The sequence below is a fragment of the Bos indicus genome, chromosome 10, assembly GCF_029378745.1.
Source record: "Bos indicus isolate NIAB-ARS_2022 breed Sahiwal x Tharparkar chromosome 10, NIAB-ARS_B.indTharparkar_mat_pri_1.0, whole genome shotgun sequence".
Taxonomy (NCBI): domain Eukaryota; kingdom Metazoa; phylum Chordata; class Mammalia; order Artiodactyla; family Bovidae; genus Bos; species Bos indicus.
In genome coordinates, this window is record NC_091769.1 from 37,901,624 (window position 1) to 37,917,263 (window position 15,640).

Consider the following 15,640-nt stretch of genomic DNA (forward strand, 5'->3'; position numbering starts at 1 on the left):
CCACCGTCTCCAAGCAGGGCATCAAAAAGACAGCAGAGGGTCCTGGCAGCTAGGGTTGAAAAGTCCTCTTGCTTGTCTCATGGCAGCCTTTTGAAGAGGCAGCACAGAGTGGGGGACCCAGACACCATGGCCTCACTCAGACTCCAGCCCCATAGTGGCTCTTGCAAGAGAAAAAGGTGGTGATGTATCTGACGCAGATAGCGGTTACTCAGTAGGTTCTCTCTCCTGTGTCTGTGCCAAAGCCCTGCCAGCGCCGCTGGAGCTGGAGGAGCCCCAGGGGAAGGAGCAGGACCTCCCAGAGCCAGACAACTCTGAAAGTGACGACAGCCAAATATCTGAGGACTCGCTGGCCGAGAAGGGGCCCGGAAACCCACGGAACAGCTCAGGACACAGTTACCTCACCAGCGGCTGTGGCCACAGCCAGGCCAGAGCACGAGCCTCTGAGAGGGGCTTCACCACATCCTCAGGCAGTCGACCATTCACCTTGGCTCACAGGAGTGTTTCCCTCGACAGCCTGATCGATGCTGAAGAAGAACCAGGGGACCATTGGCAAGGAAAGCCTTTCTTTGGTTCAACTGATGAGATGCCCACGGAGACTTTCTGGCACCTGCAGAGCCCCATTCTGCCTGCAGGGGGCCAGGAGGCAGTGTGCAGGCTTGGTCCCATCAGTCACAGAAGAGCCCCCAGGCTAGATGCCATCTTGCCAGTGAGCAGTTCATTTTACCTGAAACCCCAGCCGCAGCCGCCCTGTGAGCAGCCTGAGGTGGCGGTGGAGGGAAGCCCCACCGAACCGGCCACCATTCTCCAAGACATACAGCCCTCCAGAGGGAGCCCTCTGGTGTCCATGGATTCCTGGTTCTCCTGTGACTCCAAGATCAATCCCAGCAGCCCCCCACATTCTTTATGTCCAAGTCCCGACACCCAGGAGGTTCAGTGCTGTGGTTGGGAAAGGCCTGGATACTGGCTCAATACAGAAGAACTCAAGTCACCAGGTACAGAAACCATCCTGCCTTTCAGCTCCACACTGCCCCCAGCCAGCACTGAGCTGCCTTGCAGCATTAGAAGTGTGTATACAGACCCTGTTTCTGGGTCTGTGTCCCTCTGGGACCCTTGCAGCCTTCTTCAGCCAGGAGCTGAGGGTACCTTTCAAGCCAGTGGGGTCCCTGAGACGGCCCAGCAAGGCGTCTCTGAAACATCCAATTCTAGTGTGTCCAGCTTGTTGGCTGCCTCTGCCAGCTCATTTACTTATATTGGCAGCGCCTGTGAGAGAGACTGGGCTGCCCTCCAGCAAAAGTACCTCCTTGAACTGTCTCATCCTGTTTTGGAGGCCACGGGAGCCCCCAGGCCAGTTTCCACCTCCCTTAAGGAAGACTCTGGTTCTCCGATTCAAGCTTCCGGCAGGGGAGGAGATGCTATATTGCCAGTTGGTCCTGGGGCATCTAGCAGCCCAGATTTCAACAATGTTCCAACCCATCTGTCCAAAATTAGGCGTTTGAGAGCAGAGAAAGAACAGGACAGTCTGAATGTCAAGGTAGGAGGTACTTCAGATTTCTTTACAACTAATGAGAAAGAGGTAAGTCATAGTGGAAGTTACTCAGCAGATGTAGAATCGTTGACTTCTGGACCTACAAACGCACAGGTCTCTGCAGCAGAGAACAAGATGGTATATCCCATGACGGCAGCACAGGGAGTCAGAAAGAGCAGCTTGGAGGAGTCCTCTCAGAGCAGCAAGAAACCTGGACTCATGACGTCCTCTGATGAGTGTTTCATCCTGAAGAACCCTTGTCACCATATTGTCACCATAGCCACCAAAGACCCCCATTGGCCCCGAGGCTGGGCTCCTTTGAGGAAGAAGAGAGCAGGCCCAGTGAGGCGATTAGGTCAGAACAGCCACCGCCCCCCACAGGAAGAGAAGACAGACTCCCAGGAGAGCTCCGTGGAAGCGGACGGAAGACACAGCAGGCCTTCCTGCCCCTTTCCGTCTGGCCCAGAGCTCTACCTTCACTCTGCTCCCTGGAATCCACTTCCGTCTTCCCTGCAGCCACCTCCCTTGGAAACATTCTATGTGACCAAAAGCCGAGATGCCCTGACAGAAACTGCCTTGGAAATTCCAGCTTGCAGAGAAGCAAGGGTGCCCTCCCCACCCCTCAGGGAAGCCTGGGGCTTTGGACATGAACACCAGGTCCTCCAGAATGTGTATGTGGAGAATAAGTTGCCAGGACAATTACAAAACCAGAATTCCAAGATTGTATCATCTCAGCAGGTCGCAGCCGAGAGGCCAGTTGATTTGAACACCAAGGAAGTTTGCAGAGAAAAAGGGAAATGCCTTGGAAAGGTTAAAGAAAGAAGCCATAATTCGGTTTATTTTTTTGTCACTCAGAATGGACATTTTTTCCCATCTACCAGCATAAAAGTATGTGAATTTGAAAATCAAGTTGGAATTTTAAATAAACACAGTCTTGCAACGCTCGAGCAGGGAGCAAAGGCTCCTGTGCAGTCCCACTGCAGTGTCTCCTCAAACAGTTCTGGGTCGGGGAAGCCTCTGCTTGCGTGTGAATCTGAGACGGGCAAGGAAGAAGAGCAGGGGCGGAATGCAGTCCTCACACAGGCCCAGGCCTTTGACGCGAAGAGACACTTTCCTTCCAGGGTTAAGTCTGATTTCACCTGTAAAACCATCTGTTTAGCCCCCGACAAGGACAAGCCACAGGATGCTGCTCTTCCTTTGAAGTCTAGATCAGTACGTCATGAGGTAAGCAGCCCAGAGACAGTGGCCCTGGGTGAGAGTCCAGCCCATAAGGAGGAATGGAGGAATGGAACTGGGCTTCTTGGAAAAGCACCCCATTCCAAAGACGGCTCAGAAGAGTTTAGGCTTTCACAGACTGAGTCCACATATGAACAATTCCAATCAGTTACATGCTCTCAGGAAAGAAGCCTCAGCGAATGCAAAGTCCCTGGAAAAGCGCTTAAAGCAAATCCCAAAGAAGCACCTCCTGGAAAGACATGGGATGAAAGAGTTAATAATGCTGATGAGATGGCTAGGCTAATTAGGAGTGTGATGCAGCTGGAGAATGGCATCTCAGAAATTGAATCCAAACAGGGTAAGCAGCTGCACGCTTCCCATCCACCAGGAGTCAGCAAGGAGTTCATCTTCCAGTACCAACAGGACCAGGAGACGGCTGAGGGCGTGCTGAGGACAGGCAGCTTTGGAAGCCACCCGCCCTTCAAGGATCAGCCGACTTCTCCCAAATGGACAGACAGTGTTATCTGTAGGGATGATGAAGCTGGGGAAGTGGAGGTGAATGGTAGCACTGATCCCCGGGGACCTGGCAGCAGATTTGTGAGAGGGCACACCTACCCAGCTGTGCTTGACACACCTGCCAGGGACTCTGGTGGTTATTTAGGGGTGTGCACTGTTTGCAGAGAATGCACCAATGCCTCTGCTTACCTGAGGATGAAAGCATCAGCCAGAGCTCTGCCATTGCAGCCCAGGCCCGAGGGGACTTCTCAGGAGGGCAAGGTTGTGAATGCAGTGCACCTCAGACGTCAACCCCGCAGCTTGGGAAGTCTGGAGGAGCTGGAGACTGTGGAGGGTGTTCAAGAAAGCCATCCTGCCAAGTGCATCCATCATTCTAAGCAAGAGGAGCCAGCAGTTCAAGGCAGAGTGGAAGAGATGGCTGCTCAAAGAGGGAGCCTAGAGGAGAAAAACACAGTCTTGTCGACTCAGAGACTCCCTGGCCTGTGCCACTGTTGTGTGCACACACTGTTCAGCCACAAGACCGGCCTGTCACCAAGCCAGCCAGACTCCTGTATGGCTCCTCGCCAAGACCTGAGTCATACCTTGCTCTTGAATTCAACAAAGCTGCCAAGAAGCTATCTTTATGCACCTAATACTCTAGGCATTTCTTCTGTTGACTATGTGTTGGATCCTACCATGCTGAAAATGCCCACCAGTCCCTTGGTAGCTGGAGCGGGGCAGCAGGACGAGAGTGGAGCGTCCAGACACCATAGCCTGAAGGGAGACAACAGACAGGGCTCCACTGTGGCGTACTCTGCTTGGCCTGTATCTGTGACATCCATGGCCATGGGACCTCGTGGTCAATCCAGTGCACCAGGGAGCATTCCCCTGGGGGCAGAGGGCAAGGGGTCAGCAAGCACTGGTCTCCAGGACCAGGGAGGGGACCTTAGAAGCAGCTCGATGGGCCTGGGTAGCAGGGTAGGCTCTCCTTCCAGAGCCGAGGCAGCTGAACCAAGAGGACCAGACAGAGCTGGTGCCCTGAATGGGGCCTTTAGCCTGCTTGAGAGGAGGGTTGGCAGCCCCTTGGAAGAAGGAGACGACCAAGGCAGAGAGGTAAGGCAGGAGGCCGAGGACCTCAGTCCTGCTGGTGGGGCTTTCTCAGCGCCTATGTCCCCACCAGTGGTGCCTCAGCTGGAGCCCTCTGCTCAGCCACCAACAAGCTTGGCTGTTTTGGAGGAGACGGGACAGGCAAAGACTCAGGGGAAGCCGCTTTATGACGTGGTGGCTGGGGGCACAGTCCTGCTTTCCAGCAAGACTTTATTAGAACCTGAATGTTCTTCAAGTGCCCCCGGCAGGCTGCAGTGTCCTCAAATGGGCCAGTCAGTGGCCAACAGGACCACAAATGAACCTGAAGCACGGGATCACATGGCATCTCTCTCCATTGAACCAGGACACCTATCAGTTGACAAGAGGACAACTGTCCTTCAGTCCATACCCCCCTCTGCAGACAGGTTCCATTCTCTGCCCAGCACTGACACTGACATGGGGCCACAGTGTCCCTCACGGACTCCCTCCCACACTGAGCCTACTCCAGGTGGGAGCCATTGCACCGGAAAACTGGAGCATTTCCTGGGAGCAGATGAACAATCTATGTGTCACACAAGCTCTTCTGAAATCACAGAGAAAAACAAAGAAGCAACCAGAGCGCCTCCCTCTGCTGATGCTCTGGGTTCAGATAGTCTTCCTTCTTCAGCAGCCTCCAGGGAGGAGGACAGGAGGGTGATGACAGGTGAAGTAGTGGCTGCCTCACTTTCTCAGGCCCCTTTTGAGGATTCTGGACAGATTGCACAGGGGAGAGAGCTATTGGCTGTGGCCGAGGGCATGCTCCCTGGCCATCAGGAGAGCAGCCCAGCCCACCAAGAACCTGGGACTCTGGACTGCACATGGGGAGGAGGTTCAGATAACTTCCAAGCCATTGCACAGGGAGGAAAAACAACCTGTTTTGAAAGTCACCTTGTGATCTCTGTTGTTCAGAATTCAACCAGCCTCTCAGAGCCTAACCAAGACCAGGGCCAATGCCTCAAGGCTTCCACCAGCTTAGAAGAAGGGAGGGCAAGCCCCAAACGGGGTACTGTCCTGCCTGGAGCCCTGAAGGGGGTTGGACTGGAAGCTCCCTCACAGCCATGTGTGAAGCGGGAAGGGAGTGTTGGCTCTGGGCCAGCAGAAGCCTACAGGGCTGGCATGGAAGGTCCCAGGCCAGCTCTGTTGCCGGATCAGAGCCCCGGGGGAGTCAGAGAGGAAGCCCTGAGCAGATGCCCACAGGAAGACTCGGGTTTTGGTGTCTCCTCATGGAGCCCTGGTGGCAGCAAGACCCTTGGCCTATCCCAGGGCCAGGAAGAGAGTAGATCTGGTCCTTGCTGGCAGCCGCGCAGCCCTCAACCTGTTGTTTGGGCTGCCCGTTCCTCCCCTCCCTCCACCTCACTATGTTACAGAGATGGTGACTTGGGCAGGGGGCCTTCCACGGCCCCTCTACACCCTCACCACCCTGCCAGGGTCCCCTCCAGGGCCTGGGGAATGGAGAGAAGAGAGGGCCATGGCGGGGAACCTGGCGTGCTGTTGGCGCATGGCTTTGAGCCCAAAGGCATTAATGTGGAGCTGGGGCCAGCAGACGGCAGCACCCTGGAGGCCTCCGCCACTGCGGTCCTGCCTCTGACTGGGGGCTGCAGCTCCCCTGCTGCCCCCGACATGAGGACGAGCCCCCCCAGCCACTCGCTCACTCGCTCCAGATCAATAGGGGATCCTGAGAAGAAGGCTGCGGAGAAGAAAGTCCGAGCCAAGCTTGAGGCTCTCCCTTTCCCTGAGGGCAAGTGCTCCGAGACACCCGGGAGGTTGCAGGACAGCTCTGTGGGGGGCCAGGGTGCGAAGGGCTCTCAACCCAAGCCAGCAGCACTGGGGGGACCACACACCCTGAATTTAAGTGAACGATGTGTTGAGAGTGAGCTGCTGGAGGGACTACAACAGGGATGTTTGGGAAATGACATCAGATGCCTTCCAGAAGAGCCGCAACTTGCCCCAGGGTCCAGGGATCATGGTGGCTTGCATCCCCAAGAAAAATTCATAACAGAGTTAAAGTATATCTCCAGATCCCAGGTTGACAGTCTATGGGAGGAGGAAGAGCAGCAGAGAGACCAGGCTGCAGGTGGCCGTGAAGACCCTGCGGGGGTCAGGAGTCCTCCATGTGCTGATGAAGGTGGCTCGGACAGCTGTCAGATTAGAAGTGCAGACAGAGAGGGCAGGACGGTGGCCAGGTCCGTGTCCAAGACGATCTCGCCCAGCTTTGGTGACTCAGCCGCTGTCTCCTTAGGGCAACGCAGAGCACACTGGCCGGCAGCGCAGGGCCCCAGGCAGCCCTCTTCTGGTGGGGAGCAGCCGGTGCCCCACCACCGGAGTGCACGTCCTATAATTGCAGTCTTCTCTGGTCGCAGATACTCCAGACCGCAGTTCTCTGTGGTCAGCTCTTCCCGGTCTCTTCAGGAGCTGAACTTGAGTGTGGAGCCTCCTTCCCCAACAGAGGAGGATATCGTGGAGCCCAACCGATTGTGGACCTCACACCCCAGGGGCACTTCCTCAGAAAAATCTGCGGTGAGAACATCTCTGAACGCTGAGGGCTGTGATCAGGAAGCCTCCTCTGACTTGGACAGTATTGCTGCTGATCTCAGGCCCCTGCCACCTGCACCCCCGCCTTACTCAGCGACTTCAGGTTTCTCGAGAATGCCGACCCCCAATCTCACGTCTGTCCATCCATCTGGTGCTCTGGAACAGGCCCAGTCAGGAAAGCCAGAGAGACTGGGTGGCCAAGCCAGGCCAGAGGAGTGGCACTCCACGGATGTGGACAGAGGAGCCCTGCTCTTGGGCCCCAGTGACGTCAACCCCTGTATCCTTCCCTGGCATCCCAAGGGGCCTGCACGCGCTGGCTGGAGGCGGCATGTGTTTGGCGGTGCAGTCAGTGTCTCCCGCCGCCCCACGTCGCAGGGCCTGACACCACCAAACGTGGCCCAGAGCAGCATGGATAGCCACGTAGAGGACCAGAGCTCCTTGTTCCGCTCCCACCTCAGCACCTTGGCCAGCGCCCAGAGCCTGTTGAACAAACGCAGCAGCGTTGGAAATGCCCGAGGTTCACGTAAGGCCTGGGAGGTATGGGGATCCTTGCCTGCCCTGAGGAACCCTGACACCCTGATCAGCTCTGAAGGAGCAGCCCCCTCGAAGGGTCCTGATAAGAGAGCCCAGTTCCTGGGCACCCCTGATGAAGTGGGTTCTCTGAGGAGGGAGCCTCCTTGGGCTGAGGAAAGCACTGCAGGTCCAGTGGATGAGATTATGCTGCTGTATCCATCCGAGGTAGGTGGTCCCATAGCTCAGTCCAGGATGGACACCTTGGAGCAAGGCACGCAGACCCTGGGCTGTGGGTCCCACTGGAGCTATTCTGACTTCTCATCTGCCCAGTCAGATCTGGCCTCCTGGGCCAGCATGCACAACCTGTCTCTCCACCTCTCGCAACTCCTGCACAGCACCTCGGAGCTGTTGGGGAGTCTCTCCCAGCCAAGTGTGGCCGAAAAGGAGTGGAATGCCAAGAGGGACACCCCTCATGAGGTGCCCCAGACTCGGATGACAGACGGCTCTACTCAGACCACCGTGGATGAGGGCATCCAGACTGACCTGGCCTCACCACCTCTCCACCTCCAGGCCCCAGAGGCCGACCCTCAGAAGGTCAATGTGATCCTTGAAGGGCTGGGCTCAGATCTCACTAGTATGTGTCAAGGAGAGGGACGTGTTCCCAGGGCACTTCAGAAGAGAAAGGCAGAGGAGACAGTGTGGAAAACAGCAGGGCCCTTAGATCTTCAGGGAGAAGACAATCTTTGCAGGCCCCAGAGTGCCCCTGTACCCTCATTCCACTTCAACTTGCAGAAAGGCCCCTTTGGGCAGAACCTGCCTTCTCTGAGCCCCCAGGCTTCTCCAGATGCCCTTCTGCCTCCCAGCTCCCAGGCAGAGGAGCCCTCCTGCCTGGCTGTTGGCAGACCCTGCCTCAGCGCGTTTTCCTCCCCAGGGCCCTGCCCCCACCCTGTGGAGTCTGTTGGGGAGCTCAGGGTGCAGGAGCAGGGGTCCGCCAGCACCTTGCTGGTGGACAGGGCCTCCTCCCCGATCCTCACACTTAGTGCCAGCACCCCAGGGTCGGGGATCCCCCCAAGTGCCTTGTCTCTTTCATCTCCCTCAGCACTTTCCCTTGACAGCCTCCAGAAACTCGTGTCCAGCCCAAGCCTTCCCCTTCCTGCCCCCCGGCCTCCAGTGGGTAATTTTTCTCAAACCACTGATGAGGCAGATGGCTCTCAGAGAGCAAGGGCTCCATGTGGAGAAGGTAGAAGTTCCTTAGAAGGGGGCAACCACAGGCCCTTCTTTGGGGTGAGCTCCCAAGGCAACCCACAGCAGAGCACAAAGCTCCAAGTCCGTTTTGTGCAGCAGCCCCTGCAGCAGTGTCTGCCCAGGACCACTGCCGGGGTGCAGAGCAGACTGTCACCCCCTCCACTGGGGAACAGGAGCCAGAGGCTGGCTGACAGCTTTCTGCCTGAGGACATGGCCTCACTAGAGTGTGGCCCGCTGAGTAGAAGGGGGCCAGGTGGATGGCAGAGCAGGGTGGAGAAAAGGGGTGAGTGCTCAGCATCTCCCGCGGAGCTGCAGCCCTCTCTGGACGGTCCCTGTCCACGGGGGGTCCTCCAGCGCCACAGCCCCTGCCCTTTCTCTGAGTTGACTGATACCCCAGGGCTCCAGGGTTGTGTCTTGGGCCCGCCTGTGGCCTGCCAGCCTGGGGGACTTCTGCCCCCCGGTTCCCAGATGCACACGGCTCCTGAGCCCCAACATCATGGTCTGAGGGACCTCCCCGTACATAACAAATTTAGCGACTGGTGTGGGCCTCAGAATAGCTCTCCTGGAGGGCCAGGTACCGTGGATTCTCTGGGGACCAGATGTGATTGTAGCTCTGGAGAGCAGTCCCAGAGGCTCCCACAAGCCCCTCAGGACCAGATTCGGGCACCTGAGTGGCCCCAGAGGGAACAGATCCCCCTGAAAGTTGGGGCCCAGAACCTCTCCCTCAGCACAGAACTCACAGAAGCAAAACTGCACCATGGCTTCGGGGAGGCAGACGCCCTGCTGCAGGTGCTGCAGAGCGGCACGGGGGAGGCGCTCGCTGCCGAGGAGGAGGAGCTAAACGCCCGGTAAGGACCCGGCCCTGGGTGGGACGCCAGAGAAGGCTAACAGCTGGCTGTTCCCCTCTCCCTGGCTCAGCTCTGGGATCTTCCAGGGGTCAGAGATAGATCTTAAGATGGAGAAGGGGCTTCAGGGTCAGCATCAGTGACTCAGTCACGTTCTGTCTCAGGCCAAAACACACAGCAGAGACCCTCCAGAGGAAGCGGGCTGAGGGACTTCAGAACTCCCGTTGGACGCGAAGCCTCAGCCCCAAGAAACAACTGAGCTTCGCCCGGGACTTTGACCTCCCCAGCCGGCGCCGAGAATACCTGCAGCAGCTGAGGAAGGATGTTGTGGAGACCACCCGGTAGGTGGACCGAGTGCCCTGCGGGGAGCCGGTTCGGTGTGGGGTGAGAGCATGTGGGGAGCGGGGCCCGGACTCTAGTGTCCTGGACACCAGAGGCCACAGCTTTGTATGCCAGGAGTGGGTCCTACATGCCTGTGGACAGTGGTAGGCAGCTGTGGAGAGAGAGGCAAAGGGGAAGAAGAGGGTGGGAGGGAGCTGTGGAGGGGGTAGAGTGGATAGAGGGGCCATGATGTGCTATGTAAGGCTGCAGGCCTGAGCCTCAGGATGTTTATAAAACCAAACTTGAAGACCCTGTGGGCAAAGAGAGGATGGGTCTTTCAAGAAGGCAGTGTTGCGGGCCTGGACCATTGCCCACTGACCACGTTAGAAGGCATCTCTCCACCCCTCTGGTTTTCCCCAGGAGCTCAGTGTCAACATCAAGGTCTTCTCACCCACCCTCTGACATAGAGCTGATGCTACAAGAATACCAGCGGGCCCGTGAGGAGGCCAAAGTGGAGATTGCCCGGGCCCGGGACCGACTGCGGGAGCGGACTGAACAGGAAAAGCTGAGAATTCGCCAGCAGATCATCTCCCAGCTGCTGCGGGTGGGGAGTGGGGCAAGCCTCTGATTTCAGGGTGGGCTTGGGCCTGGGGCAGACCTCAGACTGGGTCAGCCATCACCATGCTGCCTCTGAGTCTTGGAATGTAGCATCTGGAGGAAGATGTCGGGTCCTGGTGCCTGTTCAGAGCTGCTTCGCTCTTTGTTTAGATGTCATCCTCATCAGACCAGCTCTGGTCCCCGGGCGAGAGTCTGGAGGAGGCAGCTTGGAAATATAGTTGGGATTGGGATGGGGGCAGCCTGAGGGTATGAGGCTAAGGCAGGAGGCGCTGGGAGGCGATGGGAGTGTGGTAATGACGCACCCGAAGCTGGCTGATTCTGATCTGTCCTTCCCAGGAGAAGGAAAAACTACACACCTTGGCCACCTCTGGCTCCCGGTGCACCAGCTCCGATGGAAGCCTCTCATCTGGTGTCACCTCTGGCTATAATAGCAGCCCAGCCTTGCCAAGCCAGCTCCAGTCCCCAGACAGTGTGGTGAGTAGCAAATGCGAGGCATGAACCAGGGGCCAGGCCTGGTAATACTTAGGAAGTTGTGTCTCCTAGAGGCCACTCACTGCTGACATGAACCCTTATGAGCAATGGCCTTTGTTCTTCCCTGTGGTTTTGTCTCCCTTCCCTGTTCATTCATTCATTTATTCAACAGGTATTTATTTTGTGGGCACTATTTTAGTCATTGGGCAAAATTGTTCTTGTCCTTAAACAGATTATTAGAGGGAAGTAGCTTGTTTTATGATTAATTATTGTTGTAGAAAGTTCCATGAAGAAGGGGTGCAAAGACAATATGAAACAGGAACCTGACTTAGTCTGAAGGATCAGCAAAGATGCTCTGAAGAGACTGTGATTAAACAGAGACTGGAAAGGTGAGAGGTAGTTAACTCAGTAGAAGTTGGTGTCTGGAGATACTTGTGGGGCAGAAGAGCTTTCCAGGTGGAAGACTCAGCAAATGAGTCTTTAAGGGAAGAATTTTATGTGGAACCACAAGAAGGTTAGTGTGGCTGGAATGTAAAGAGTGAGATGGAAGAATCACACAAGAGAAGACTAGAAAAGGCAAGGTCATGTAGACTCTATTGAAAATTCTGACTGCTTTCTAATCCATATGATTATGCTATTTCCCGAAGCTGCTGCTGAATTTTTTTAATGGGGAGAATGACAAACGTGCCAGAGAAGAGGCAAGAACAGCCCTGGTAGACCCACTCATGACTGACAAAGCTGAGAGATGACAGTTGCTTGGTTCAGGGCACTGTCCAAGTGGAGAAGCCGACGTGCATGTGTTGACTAGAGAATCCACAGGCACCAGGGTAGATTGGAAGTTGGAGCCAGGGAGTGGGAGGAGTCAGAACCACACACACTTTGGGCTCAAAGGGCTCGTGATGTCCATGTGACGAGGAGCCCTGGAAGGGACAGGTTTTGAGGGGAAGATCACCATCTAGTTTTGTATTGACTGTGTTGAAAATACTTGTGAGAAATGCAGGGGAGTAGTTGAAAATCAGGCAGCTGGGATCCAGATCTGGAGCTCAGAGGTGAAATCTGGCTGGGGATATAAAATCTGAAAGCAAAACTTTTACGCCTTTTATAAGCAAAACTTCACATAGTAAAAAAAAAATAGTACTCAAATAGTAACAAAGATACAGAACGTCAAGTGCATCTTTAAGTCTCCTTTTTGCCTCCCCAGAAGCATTCATCCATCCCAGTTTGCTGTATATTTCCAGAGATATCCTGTGCATCTGTTAGGATATGTATATCTTTAAAAAATATGTGTATCTTTTTGTAAAGTTCATGAATGGAAGCATACTGTATCCATTTTCTCTCTGCTCTTTTTCCTTAAAAATATTTTTTAGTTTTATATCAGTAAATCTTGTGCTTTTTTAAACAGCTGAATAGTGCTTTTCTCTATTATTGCATGTTGTTTTGTTTCTGTTTTGTAAATAAGTTCATTTGTATCATCTTTTTAGATTCCACATACAAGTGATATCATACAATATTTGTCTCTTCTCTGTCTGACTTACTTCACTTAGTATGATAATCTCTAGGTCCATCCATGTTGCTGCAAATGGCTCTATTTCCTTCTTTTTTTATGGCTGAGTAATATTCCATTGTATATATGAACCACGTCTTCTTTATCCATCATGACTTGTTGGACATTTAGGTTGCTTTTGTGTCTTGGTTATTATTGTAAACAGTGCTGCAGTGAACATTGGGGTGTGTGTATGTTTTTGAATTATGATTTTCTCCAGATATATGCCCAGGAGTAGAATTGCTAGATCATATGATAATTCTATGTTTAGCTTTTTAAAGAATCTCCAACTGTTTTCCATAGTGATTGTACCAATTTATATTCCCATCAACAGAGAGGGTTCCCTTTTCTCCACACCCTCTCCAGCATTTAGTGTTTATACAGTTTTTGATGATGGCCATTCTGATTGATGTGATGTGATGTCACATTGTAGTTTCAATTGATTCGATAATTAGCGATGCTGAGCATCTTTCTATGTGCTTTTTGACCATCTGTTTATCTTCTTTGGAGAAATGTCTGTTTAGGTCTTGTGAGCATTTTTTGATTTTTTTTTTTAATATATTGAGCTGCATGGGCTGTTTGTATATTTTGGAGATTAATCCCAGGTCAGTCACTTTGTTTACAAATATTTTCTCCCATTCTGTAGGTTGTCTTTTCATTTTGTTTATGGTTTCCTTTGCTGTACAAAAGATTTTTAAGTTTAATTAGTTCTTATTTATTTTTGTTTTTATTTTCATTACTCTAGGAGGTGTATCCAAAAAGATATTGTGTGGTTTATGTCAGAGTATTCTGCCTATGTTTTCCTCTAAGAGTTTTATAGTATCTAGCCTTAAATTTAGGTCTTTAATCCATTTTTATTTATTTTTGTGTATGGTGTTAGTGTTCTAATTACATTCTTTTACCTGTAGCTGCCAGTTTTCCCAGCACCAGTTATTGAAGAGTTTATTTTTTCTCCAGTTTATACTCTTGCCTCCTTTGTCATAGATTCATTGACCACAAGTGTGTGGGTTTATTTCTGGGCTCTCTATCCAGTCCCATGGATCTATAAATCTTTGTGCTAGTACCATACAGCTTGATTACTGTAGCTTTAGTATAATTTGAAGTCAGGGAGTCTGATTCCTCCTGCTCCATTTTTCCTTTTCAGGATTGTTTTGGCTGTTCGGGGTCTTTTGTGTTTCCATACAAATTTTAAAATTTCTTTTTTTTTTTTTTTAATTTAGAAATTTATTATGTTTAATCCACAAGCTTTATATAGCTTTAGTTAAAAAAAAAACAAAACCAGAAACAAAAACAAAACAAAAACAGTGAAAACAAGACACTATTTCAAAGTCTGGGCCCTTCCAGCTTTCCAAATACAAGATCTCTGAAAGTTGTATATACTGACTGGAACAAGACAAAATTATGAATGCAGCCATGACATTTCATAAAACAAAATTTTACGTAACTGAAGGGTCCTTCCTGGGGCTAATTAATTGCCTTTACAAAAAAAGAGAAAAGAATGAAATTCCAGTGTTCCAAATCAACTTGTTACACATCTATATAAACCCACAGTGTCCTGGCAAACAACATGCTTTCATTTTCTGTCTCATCTTAGAGCTCGAATCCTGATTCATTTCAGCAGAGACTCCACAGGCAACAGGAAAGATTGTGGCATTAAAATATTCATTTATACATTTGTGGTAGTTCAACAGTGGTCTTATTTCTGGGCAAGCTTGCAAACCATCAAGGTTGAAAGCATCATAACTTAAATGGGTGCTAAGACTCAAATGAGAAAAAGGAAAGAAAAAGTAGAAAGAAAAACCTCTGGGAATAGCCAGGGGTATTTAAAGGAACCATAAGAATGCCAACAATATTTAAACCCCCTTTTTTAAAAAGGGGATTTTTCTTTTTTGGTTTAAAATATTTCACTCTAAACGAAGTTATGTCAGCTGTCAATGAAAGAATGTCACTAATACACTGTGGACACCTTAAAATTTCTTGTTCTAGTTCTGTGAAAAATGCCATTGATAATTTGATAGGGATTGCATTGAATCTGTAGATTGCCTTGGTTAGTATGGTCATTTTGACAATACTGATTCTTCCAATCTAATAACATGGTATATCTCTTCATCTGTTTGTATCATCTTCAGTTTCTTTCATCAGCACCTTATAGTTTTCAGAGTATAGGTCTTTTGCCTCCTTAAGTAGGTATATTCCTAGCTATTTTTTTCTTTTTGCTGTGATAGTAAATGGAATTGTTCCCTTAACTTTTGTTTCTGTTTTTTCATTGTTAGTGTGTAGAAATGCAAGAGATTTCTGCATTTTAATTTTATATCCTGCAACCTTACCAAATTCATTTAGCTGTAGTAGCTTTCTGGTAGCAACTTTAGTATTTTCTATGTATAGTATCATGTCATCTTCAAACAGTGACAGTTTTACTTCTTTCCCAATTTTTCTTTTACTTTTTCAATTTTTCCAGCTTCTTTTTTTTTTTTTCCGGAATCACGATTCTTTTTATTTATTTATTTTTTTTTTAGCTTTTTTTTTTTTTTTTTTAACTTTACAATATTGTATTAGTTTTGCCAAATATCGAAATGAATCCACCACAGGTATACCCACGTTCCCCATCCTGAACCCTCCACCCTCCTCCCTCCCCTCCCCTCCCTCTGGGTCGTCCCAGTGCACCAGCCCCAAGCATCCAGTACCGTGCATCGAACCTGGACTGGCGACTCGTTTCATACCTGATATTATACATGTTTCAATGCTATTCTCCCAAATCTCCCCACCCTCTCCCTCTCCCACAGAGTCCATAAGACTGATCTATACATCGGTGTCTCTTTTCTCTGATTGCTATTGCTAGGGCTTCCAAAATTATGTTAAATAAAAGTGGTAAGAATGCACATCCTTATCTTGTTCCTGATCTTAGAGGAAATGCTTTCAACTTTTCGTCATTGACTATGATGTTAGCTGTAGGTTTATCCTATATGGTCTTATTATGTTATGATAGGTTCCCTCTATGCCCACTTTCTGGAGAGTTTTTTTTTAATCACAAATGGGTGTTGAATTTTGTCAAAAGCTTTTTCTGTACCTGTTGAGATGATCATATGGTTTGTATTCTTCAACTGATTAATGTGGTGTATCACACTGATCAATTTCTGGATATTGAAAAATCTTTGCAGCCCTGGGATAAATTCTACTTGATCATGGTATATG

At 51.0% G+C, this 15,640-nt stretch overlaps 1 protein-coding gene across 8 annotated transcripts in view; it reads left to right on the forward strand.

The window, feature by feature from the left end:
- The window catches only part of STARD9 (StAR related lipid transfer domain containing 9), a 120,681-nt gene that overhangs the window by 89,346 nt on the left and 15,695 nt on the right, over window positions 1–15,640 (forward strand). For 7 of the 8 annotated variants that reach the window (XM_070797358.1, XM_070797359.1, XM_070797360.1 and 4 more), the window contains 4 exons: window positions 243–9,498; window positions 9,660–9,836; window positions 10,237–10,420; window positions 10,771–10,908. In XM_070797358.1, the coding sequence (XP_070653459.1) occupies window positions 243–9,498; window positions 9,660–9,836; window positions 10,237–10,420; window positions 10,771–10,908 (9,755 nt within the window). Of the gene's footprint in view, window positions 1–242; window positions 9,499–9,659; window positions 9,837–10,236; window positions 10,421–10,770; window positions 10,909–15,640 lie in introns of those variants that run through there. The other variant, XR_011568818.1, reaches the window with a different exon arrangement.